This window comes from Durio zibethinus, chromosome 22 (assembly GCF_047325235.1).
Source record: "Durio zibethinus cultivar Kanyao isolate XHJ-2024 chromosome 22, ASM4732523v1, whole genome shotgun sequence".
Taxonomy (NCBI): Eukaryota; Viridiplantae; Streptophyta; class Magnoliopsida; order Malvales; family Malvaceae; genus Durio; species Durio zibethinus.
Window position 1 is genome coordinate 5,059,828 of NC_143183.1, and position 11,863 is coordinate 5,071,690.

The 11,863-nt window shown below is 31.7% G+C and overlaps 1 protein-coding gene across 1 annotated transcript; it reads right to left on the minus strand.

The window, feature by feature from the left end:
- Positions 1–2,719: 2,719 nt before the first annotated feature.
- LOC111307820 (uncharacterized) lies at positions 2,720–8,619 on the minus strand. The gene is made up of 5 exons (XM_089751620.1): positions 8,281–8,619; positions 7,724–7,924; positions 7,281–7,514; positions 4,053–6,140; positions 2,720–3,566 (listed from the first exon to the last, which is right to left on the minus strand). The coding sequence occupies exons 1-5, from the start codon at positions 8,315–8,317 to the stop codon at positions 2,890–2,892; spliced, it is 3,237 nt and encodes a 1,078-aa protein (XP_089607746.1). The 5' UTR covers positions 8,318–8,619; the 3' UTR covers positions 2,720–2,889.
- Between the last annotated feature and the right edge of the window lie 3,244 nt (positions 8,620–11,863).

An 11,863-nucleotide genomic window follows, 5' to 3' on the forward strand; every position in this document is an offset into this window, starting at 1 on the left:
CTTTTTTATACGATAATATAATGTATTTATTGTAGACTGAATGAGATCATTGTATAGTGATGGATTTTTTATTATTGTGGTTGGTTTTTTTTTTTTTTTCTTATGATTGCCAGTCCTCTAGAACGCCATAGTAGGAAGGATTTTCCAAATATGGGAAAGTTTTAATTTGTTTCTTGCTTTAGCAGAATCAAGAATCCTAAGAAATCTGGCCGCTTTTTTCTCAATCCACATCCGAGTGTAAGACACAGGCAACCACATAATAAAATCCAAGTAAACCCCATAACAAATCTGGCAGATGAAAAACCAGCTGAGTATCCGAGTTCTGTTCCTGCGGCTATAGAATCAATGAACATGATCGAAGCTGGTAATCATCATGGAGTGGGAAACGAAGGAAAAGGTGATGAAATATCTGGTCACCAAAGCATTGAAAAAGCGATAGAGGAGAGCCTGGCAATGAAAATAAAAAGGATTCCTGTAGCTAAAATCAGCGGTTCTGAGTCTGAAGTTGTTGCAAGGGAACGGACGGATGATTCTATCAGGAGGAACTTGGAAAATGGTAAAACAACACAATTAAGAGAAACTTTAAATTCGAATAAAGCTGGAGCAGATTCGATGGCGGTAGAAGAAGATTTCAAAGTAGAAAATTACCAGCTGAATGATCTCCAAAGAGGCAGAGGAGAGATTGAAATCAATACTCGCCAGGGAAATCATGTAGATTGTGTTGGTGAAACCAGTGATGGTGCTGATTCGAACATGGTTCAAATTTCACAGAAGAGTCCAAAATGTCGGACACTGAGAGACCCGATGATTTTGCAAGATAATGGTGCTGTCGGCAATAACCAGGCCATGAACATCTGTTCGGATGCTTCCCCTGGAACTGCCTACCAGCCTTCAACAGAAGAAGGTATTCTTTCATAAATTGGTTTCTCTTTCGTTTGCATTAGCCTTAAATGGAGACTGAATAAGTCTATCCTCCATGTTTGATTGTTTTAATTAATTGGTTTTCTAGCAACTCCAAAAGTAGCAGAGAAACTGAATTTGGAGAAGCAAGACACTGAACTGGAGGCTTACATTTTAGACAAATTAAGCTTGCTAGAGCCATCTTTCAGGACATTGTTTGAACCAAGTGTTGCAGGCACCAACTCCACTGGCTCTTCAGACAATAAGACAGGACAGGAACCTGGGAAGTCAAAAAGGAAAAAGAAAATCCGGGATGTCGTTGCAAATGTAACAAACTCATCGAGTGCGAAGAAACAGCAGCAATCTCCTGATCTGGAAGACATTTTATATGAGACAGATGTAAAAGGGATATTAAAAATGAGATGGGAAGAAGATAGGAAAAAGAGTCAAGTGAAGAACCAAAGAACAAGATCAAGATGGCCAAGATCATGCTTTTGCTGCCCCCGTAGTAACATCACAGGGAAAAATATGGAGTGGGAATTTCAGCTGGAGGAGTACAGTTCTGCTTGGTGAAAAAAAAAACAAACAAACAACCATTTCATTACATTGCCTTGCAATATTGTTTTTATAAAGGAGATGATTCTGGTTTCAATCTAGTTGGAGTAAATTGCAATGTACGGTATATTACAAATAGAGATATTAAAATTTGGGCTGTTTTCACTTTTCTTGTTCTCAAATTATTTTGCTTGAATAGAATGCAATTAATTATAAACTAAAAACATTATTCCCGATTCTTCTGAAGATGAGTTAAAAAATTTTTGTATGAATTCAAACATCAGATGATAAGAATATCAGATAAATAGTATGAAACTAAAAAGAAAATGATAATATCCAAAGAAATTCTTTACTATCAGCTTTCGATTTTTATTACATAAAATTAAAATTATAAATTTTTATTTAATTGTAATGACAACTGAATAAGGATAAAACTTTGTAATTATACTATGAATCAAATATTAAATATTATCATTGTATTTCAATTTCCTTGAATTTTACCATTATACTTTCAATTTTATTGAATTGTAATTACCACTATGCTTTAAAATTTTGTTGATTTTTGGAAATGAAATAACGAAAACAATGAAAATGTACCATTTCATTTTAAATATATGTATAATAAAGTGAATATGTTAAGTATATAATATTATTTCGGCATGTAACAATTTAAAAAAAATGAAGGATATAATATAAAAAAGATTAGTTGAAAAAAATAAAAAGAAAATGATCATAATTGAATATTTATCAATTCGGTTTTAATTATTATAATACTCGTATATATCTTAAGCTTAAATCTATATGTTGATGAAAATATAGTGATGACAAATTTATTTATTTTAAATTAAAAACTATTTATAATAAGTACCCAAATTAAAAGGTTGCAATATTTAAATAAAAATAATTTTTGTTACTATGTATTCAATAAATATATAAAATAAAGAATAATATATATATATATAAATACAATAAATTTTGAGGGGTAGTTTTATAATTGCCTAATAGATTGGGATGGATTGATTATTTTTTAAACTAATTTAAACTAGACTTATATTGAATTATGCTCAAAACTGAAAAACTTGATTGAAATTTACCCTTGTCATTTGTGTCATTTTTTAATAGTTTTCGACTTTTTAAAATATATGTTTAATTTTCTTTTTCAATAAAAGTTGTGATTGTTAAAAATATTTGATCAGATTGATATTAACATATTGTAATGCAAACAAATATAAATTACTTTGAAAATTTTTAAAAAATATATATATTTCCTCATTTAAAATTTCCTCATTTTAATTAAAAAATTTTCTGGTAACCAAGAAATGTGCAAAACACTGAACGAAATAGTTCACACTGAACTTAATAGTTCAATTGTGCACAGAGAAGGCATCCCTACTGAAGAATGTCTCTTAATTCAGTCATGGGGCATTCATAATCCTAATTTACAGATGAACAGCATACAAACTGTACCCACAGTGGCCTACCCTTCACTTTCCTTTTCTCTCTTTTAATATCAGCTGGATACCTTGCAGGAGAATTCCATTCTTTCCCTGCTTCCATATTGGTTGGCTCAGCTACAGGTGTTTCAGGGCTCTGCATTGATCTAACTTTGGTAACCAAGGCTCCATCATCTTTGGCTACTTTCTTCTCTCTTGGAATAACAACAGCTGGGTTTTCTTTTGAATGAGGGGACTTTGGTTTGGTTTCACTATTGGCTTCCCCCAGTAGGTTCTTCAGAGGAGTGTGCTGCTTCGCGTTCCAGTTAGTTACCTTTGCTATGATCTCTTCATTCTTCTTTCTTCCTGGAGACTCGTTTGCCACATGAGTAAGAGAAGGAAACCAACCAGCTTGCAGAGGTGAGGCTCTGGGATTTTGTGCATTCTGTACCGTCTGGATTTCAGAAGCAGAAGTTTTTTGGTCACCCCCTCCAGGTTCAACCAATGTCATGAAAGATGGTGGCTCAAATTCATCAGATTTATCAGAATGCTGTTCTTCAGATGCAACTTTTGACTTCTTAATGTTGGCTTTCTCTGCTTCTGAAAATGGATGTGAACCAGTTGATGGTAAAGTTTCAGTTTCGATGACAGCTTGGTTATCTGATTGGGTTGAAAGAACTGTTCCATGCACAAAAACAAGAAATGGACTTAATTCTTGGAGCCCAATGCACTCACTTTTATGCTATGAAATAAATTAAGGTATTTATTTATGGAATAGCATCATAGAAAGTCAGGGTTACATCCTAGATGAGCTTGCACTTGAATATACCACAGAAGCTCATCAATCGAAGTTCAAAAAGGAGGGAAAATGCAATGATCCATTAATTAATCAAAGAAAAAAGTAAAGTAACAGAGTCTCAGCTATAGAAGTCAAGACTATTCCTAGAAATATGCACACACAACAACAACAACAAATATATTTATACTATATACATAATTTGTCTACCAACAACTTTAAGTAGCCTAATTCAGATCAAACTAGTGCTAAACTTCATATAAGTTCATAAATGGTTACTTAAGTCTGATTCCAAGTACTTTATCATGCTAAGTTTATACCACAAAGTTCTCACCACATATTTAATGAGCAAGAAGATGCTAATGTACCTGAAATAGATCCCCAGTGGCCTTCCAAACTATCAGTTTGACTACTTGATTCAATTGAAAAATCACCTAAAGTTGAATCAAGTTGAGGTTTAACAGGGCCATTATCAGTCTTCCCTTGCAAAATTACAGTGCTACCCCCAGAAGCATCCACTCCAGACTCTCTGGTATGGCTATCATCAACAGCAACAGAACTTTGACCAGTAGGCTCAGTATATGAAGGTAAATGCATTGACTCTTTCTTCAATTGATCCTGTGTAGTTCTCTCAATCTCATTTCCTCCACTATTGTCTACTGCAGAAGCCATAAGAACTACACTAGCACACTCTCCTTGTATCTTGTTATCACTACTTATTTTGGATTCCTTTATGTCATCTTGACTGTTTGAAACTCCATCCAAGCACGGGCCTTCAGTCTCATTCACTTCCTCTGTTACAACGGGGGATTGATGATGGGTGCTAATGGATTCAGATGTAGAATTGGTCTTTATTGAAACGTAACCCTCCTCTGGTCTAATGCAACTTCCAACCACATTGGTAACATAATTTTCAGTTTTTCTTGTCCCAATATCATCAGAATTGTCAACTTCAAGTAAGTTGGATGCTGTATTAGTTTGGGACAGAGAAGAAGAATGATATGTAGATTCACATGATGTTTCAGTGTTTTTCTCATAATTTTCATCATTAATTCTTCTGATGTTGTCACCTCCAGCTCCAGCCTTTTCAGGATTATCCATATTATCACCGCCAACTACATTATCTAACTTTTTGGTCTGAACATCAGTATGCTCAAACATAGGTTTCACATCAGGTAAAACATTTATCATGCTTCCAGAGAAACCGGTCTGATGCAGATCATCAGCATCATAAAACTGCTGTTCTTCAAGAAAGCAGACTTTCTGGTCCTTCTCGTTCTCAGTTGCATCAGCATCAACAGGAGAAAATGCACCAGACCCCTTATTGACCTGAAGCACATCAGCTTTCCCCTCAACAAGCACTTCTTTAACCATAGCCTCATTATTGCCACCAAGTTTATAGCTATCTTCAGCAACATCCATGTATGAAGTATCTACCTTGATATCTTTATCCAGCTGATTTGACAGAAGAGTATCAGATTTCTCCTGTGAAACATGGTCTCTGACTTCATCTTCCTTATCAATTATTTCTTCAAAAGCTACGGCCTCCGATTTGGGTAACTTCACTCTCTCATGATCTTTAAAACCCTCTAGCTTGATTTCAGCATTGTCTACAACAGGAAAATCATCAGGAACTGAAAGCACATCAAAGCTTTCCTTTTCCTTTTCCTTTTTGTCATAGACTTCATTTGAAATGACAGTAATGGCAGAGCCAGAAGCTTGTGCTGGATCAGTCTGTATTTGAAAGGTATCTGTAGACACATTCATATCTTTCGCAGATTCAGCTTTAGGGGAAAGATCATCATTGACCATTCTGAGAGCCAATTTGTCACTATTCTCCTTTAATTCAACAATTTTGTCAGCCAACCCAGTCTCTGAAGTTATATCCTCTGCCTTTTCAGATGTTACACTTGCATCCTCACTGTTTGATGCCACAATGTCCATTAGGTTTCTTTCTGTAGTGATTCCCGCATTTCCCTTTGCATCAGTCTCTTGCTCACCATTTTCACTCATGGATGTCTTAGAATTCAACCTATCACTAAACTCTTCCTTCAGTTGGGCCATATCGCCTGTCAAAACCATATCTGAAGTTGCATCCAGTCTCTTTTCCGAAAGAGAAACTGTTTCAGATATTTCGCCAGCACGTTCGCTGGGCAGAATCAAGGCACCTGCAAAGTTTTTGTTTAAGTTGACTTCTTCATTTTCACTGGCATCAGCCTCTAGCCCGAGAGAGCATTCTGCTACCCTATCACCAGCACTGACTTCCCTCCTCTCTTCTGAGACAACCATTGGGGTTTCTGTTTTGATGGGGACCACATCAATAGTAGAACCATTTCCATCCTTGAAATCTTTACTATAGCTCAAGCCAAGATCTTGGTGCTCTGGTGCGCCCATAGACAGAACAGGATTTTCTTTTTGGCTTGTGTCAGCTGAATTCCGTAGGGGTTGAAGGATTTCTACATACGTAAATGAAACCAAGTTGTTAAAATTGTCAAAAAAAAAAAATGTTAAAATTAGATCAACAGTTATACTAGAAAAAATACCAATTAGCAACTCAATTGATGCTATTCAACAGAAAAGCACTGTGAGTTCAATGAGAGTTTCATTTCTTTCATTCTAAATTTAAATGACAAGAATGGCAATTTGCATGTATTTTTATCTGTTCTAGGATTCAGCAAGTTTAGCTTACTATAGACACTATAGTCGGATACAGGTGGAAACATATACAAAATCCCTGAAGCACTCAAAACAGTAAATTCCAATACAAAACTTAATGGGAAGTAGGGCTTAAACTGGCTCGATAAAACTGCAATGCAAACTAAATTATAAGCTTATCCAGGATTTGATGTGGTTACTTGATTTTTGTTAATGAAAAACAAAATTGTGAACACCAAAAAATCAACCACCTGCAAAATGACATGACATGTGAGCTAACACAGAATTATCTGTTTCATCTTCTGAAAAATTTCAGATCTTCTAGTTACGCTTTACAAATTACACATTGATTGACAGATCATAGAGTGTTTGCATCTGTCTCAAACTTTGCAATCAAGCACTAAACCATAACTTGCTATCTACAACATAAGACATGGAAGTGTTGTCATTTTGCAGAGAGATGAAACTTCAAAAATACATCATTTTTGAAACTTCAATCAGTCATCTTGAAGTAAGAACTGACCTCCACCATTTATATATAGGGATAGTACAACTGATCTGCCATTGAATTGGTAGAGGCCAACTCAGTTTTGAATTTACAAAATAACCAATCAATCAAACAAAAACTTAGATGAAGTTTGAGTGTATTAGTCATAAAAGCCAGTTGAATTTTATCACACTCACCTACTGCTTTGACTTTATTTAATGTCTCATCTAATCGCACCATCAAGTCTATTATTCAATATAATAGCCAGAAACTAAAGGAATGGAGAAAGACTACCGCTACGCGCTGCGGATATGCCATTTAATTCACAAGCAACTTCTTCTACACATAATTAAATTTCTTAGACAAACCATTTATTGGGGCATCTAAACAGGCACACATGTCACACACAAAGAAGCCAGCATCAATTTATAATCAAGTCTAATAAAAAACTTACCCGTATCTTCACAATCTATGAAAGAAATGGAGGCAGTAAGATCCTTCTCAGCAATCTTGTCTGCTTTGCTAGCATCAACCAAACTGTCCTGCCTTCCCAGACCAAATCCACTATCTTGAAATTCCATTGCAGCATCAGAAAAGACTTCATTTTCAGATCTATTGGACATTGTTCCAATTCCACTAATGCTTTTCTCCAGACTACAGCTTTCCATAACCTTTGGAACTTGAGCAACTAGGTTCACCAAAATTTACATATTAGATAATAAATTCAATAAACACTTTATGCCTCCCACCAAACTCTTTAAAATTCACAAAAATTATCCCAACTCGTCCATTTACTTAGATCCAAAATTTTTACCTTCTCCATATATATAGACAGAGATAATGATTATGAAAAGAGTGAAATTCCAGGCAATTAGGAAATGAGACATGTTTACTTACTTGGAGATTTGTTATCCTCGTCAGAAAGTGGTTCATCATCAGAAGCAGTTGTATGGATGCTATCCCCAGAGACGACTATCCTGTACCCTTCAATGGTTCCACAGATCTTCTTGTGAGCACGCCTGTGTTTTGCACTTGGATGTGGGTTTGGAAAAGGCCACCCACATTTGTGACACAAATGAACTCCATGGCTCTCATGCCCTGCAAAATCAAGGAAATCTCATTAACCAGTTTTAAAAACATAAAAATGAAGAAATCATTTTAAACATTAGAACCAAAAGAGAAAAACAGAAGAAAATGAAAAAGTGATCACTTTTAGAAACAAGAAATATCTGATATAAGCAAGTAGTTCTTGAAGGGAAAGAAAATGAAATTAAAAGCAAAAGGAAGAAAAGTTACTGTTTTTTCAAGAAACAAGAAAACCCAGAAATAGTTTTTCCTAATAAAATGACTAAGCAAGAAAAAAAGGGAAAAACCAAACAACTCAAAGTCCCCACAACTGATGAAAAAGGCATGAACATAAAACTAAACCATAGGGAAAAAGGAAATAGAAAGACCTGACGAATGATTTTTTCCCTGATCTTGATTATCCATGTTATAAGTATCAAAAAGAAGAAGAAGCAAAATTTAGAGTTCTACAGAGTGTTTAGAGATGAGAAAAATATAGAGAAACAAGAAGATGATGAAGAGACTTAATAAACCAAAACAAGGGGGTTTTCTGCAAAGAAAATTAAAACCAACAAAGGGAAGACTTGACTTTTATGCAGTGAGCAATATAGCAAGTAATAATAGTGAAAAGGTACAAAGGGTTTAGCAAAGAACAGGCTTTTTCTTTTACAATTTGCATTACAAGTAAGTTTCCATGGTGGGTCTAACTCTCATAAGAGGAAGTGTACGGGACAGCAATCGACTCTTTAACTCTATATATGATGATGATGATGATGATGATGATGATGAAGGCTTATCCTGTAACCCATGTGCGCATGTTATCAAATATCAACAACCTCTGCCCCATTTTTTCGTTGTTATTATCTCCCGCTACTAACCACTCCATGAATGAGAATTATAAAGAGGTTGCTTATAAAAGGGTTGCACCTAAGCAAATCCTTCATTGCAAATTTAGTTAAAGAAATGCTTCTCCCTTTGAAGAAAGTATTGATGGTCACATTATTTGCTGATAACTTGCTATAAGAAAAATTTTAAAGTTCTTGAGTTCCCTGTATAGGCATGTAATTGGTGAAAAAATGAAATAGAAAGAGTTTGTATTGCTCATTGTAGAAACTAATCAAGAAACTAAAAAAAAATTGGATATTCAAAAGAAATTATAGGTTAAACCTTTTATGTTACTTGGAACAAATCAACAAAGAACTTTTATAAAAGAAAGAAATATGTCTGTACTTGTAATTTAGTTTTAGTTTCTCAATTATTGCACAGGAGAAACAGTTCATATTGATAAAGATGTACATTAGAAAACAAAGTTTATCTCATGTATAATCCAAATTGAAATAAAATAAAATCTATTAGTACAATTACAACTCTAAATACAAAATAATTCAATCATAGCTTTTACTCTTATTTTATTTATCAAATAAAGCTATTTAATTAAAGTTTTTCAATAAAATTGAAATTTTTATTTATAAAATTAATAAATCATATTAATTTACTAATATAATTATAGATGAGTGATCCTAAAATGTTTTCATTTTTTTATCCTTAAATTAAAATTAAATTCATCATTTATTTGTATCAAAATAATATTTTTAATTTTAAACATGAATTTAATTTTGATGTCAAAAAAATATAAAAATTTTAAATTTTACTCTGATATAAATTTATATCTAATTATAATTATATAACATTTTTATTTACAATACCTCAATGATGAATGTACAACTCGTACAGCAGATTCTACCACATTACATAAACAGAAAATTACAACTAGATGCAGGTGATTAGAACTTTGGTTGCACATGGAGCTACCGAGCCCAAAAATGACAATCTTTAAATTTCTGCAAAGCTATAAATTCACATTGCTGTGACCAATCAAATTCCAACAGACAATGGGAAACCTAATCTTGACTAAACCCCAGCCACCAGACAAAAGCCATTTGCAACTAAACGTTGTTTTTTGTCCAATCAGGAGCCGCTGTTACATAGATACGTTTCCCACATACGACGCAATCCCAATTATTTGTTTTTCTCTTTACGCTTATGTTATAGTTTTCTTTTGTAAAATTGCCATCACTTTTACAAACTGCAACCAACTTTGACTACCTAACCGTACAACAGAGATGCGCTGCATTATACTGTACACACACCAAAACGACAAGAAAAAAAAAATTAATGTGAGCCATGCTTATAAATAATTTATAAAATAGATTGTAAATCCAATGCTATCCTTTCCCACTAATGTTGTTATTTTTATGGTAAGAGAAGATCGCAGTTTGCAGTGACAGATTTTTTTTTGTTTGTTTGTTTTTTTTTTACCGAATCTTTTAAAATATCTGATAATTATTTTAAATTTTGATTAATTTAAAATCAAATCAAATTTTATAAAAAAAACAAACTCTTTTAAATTTATTTTTTTCATTTAATTTTTTTGTGTGTGTGTTTATTTATTATAAGTAGCATCTATTTGATGTTGGTGTAGATCAGTTGTGAACTGTGAATATTGTTGGGCAAGGGTAATGAGTGAATGCCGAGGGTTGACTGATTCTAGGTTTTGATTAAATATTAAGCAGTGATAAGGAGGGAAAGGGTTAGAGAATCCAAAAATATATGTTCACTGATAGTATAAAAATAAGGAAATAGATTATAAATTTTAAATTAATTAAATATTATTTTTTAAAAAATAATTATATGAATAAATTAAATTAAAATATGTATTTCATTATTATTATTTTGTTTATATTTAAATCTTATATAAATATATAAAAATCAAAATCTTTGGTAAAAAAAATTTTCAATATGAATAGCCTATATTTTTGACATATAAACGATTTTGAAAATTGTTATGTGTCTTGTATTTTATTTGAACTATTTTCAAAAAAATTAAATTAATTACATTTATTTTTTTATTATTTACCTTAAATCATTCTCAATTAAATTTATATTAAAGATAATAAAACTTTGATTGACATCATCATAGAATTTGTGTTCTCTTTTTCTAATTGTAATATTCAACTCTTAAATTATATTTGTGTAAAAAAAAAATTCACTTTCCATTTTTTGAATATATGATCTATTTATTTACTTCACTTTTTAAGTTATGTATATACGTTTAATATGTATATATATATTAATTTTAAAATAATTAAAAGATGATTAAATCAATTAAAATTAATTTTGAAATATATCAAATAAAATAAATGTCATTACCATTATTACACTAATTTAAAAATCCTTGCACTAATTTCAAATAAAATAAATTTTAATTATCAAGTGTAAATTACTTTTAATTTAAAATACTATTATTGATTTTTATTTGATTCTTAACTTAATTTTAATTAATTAGACATTCGAAAGTTAAAATCATCACATTATTATTTTCAAAACCCATGTTATAAATAATAGTGTTTTGGGATACTCGAGAAATAAATTGCATCCCTGTAATATTTTTTCCTACTGTTGTGATATTCTTTTACTTACAATAAATCTAGCTTAAATTTTCTTTCTTTTTATTTATGATGTTATATAGATGGATTAGATACACAAATTACTTTATGTTTGGTTTTGTATTATTTTGGATGCTACTTTATTTTTTTTATTTTGTGTTAAGATCTTTTAAATTAATTCTTCATCATAATTGTATAATGATATTTTTTGAAAAAAAAAATCATTCTAAAAAAAAATTTTAAAATTAAGCAAAATTTCTTGAAAATTTAATATTTTGGATTTTTTTTTTTAAGTTTTGGCTATTACTATTAGTTTGATTATAGTTTAAATTATACATATATTTGTATATAATTGTGTACAATTTTTTTAGTTTTTGTTATGATATCAATTTATATGCCAAATTTTCATTATACTTTATCATGAAATAAATGAGCAAGCTACATGATAAATTATATATAAAAAAAAAAGTGATCACTTATCACCTATCTTATCATATGTATCAAATATATTTTTTATTTTTTATTT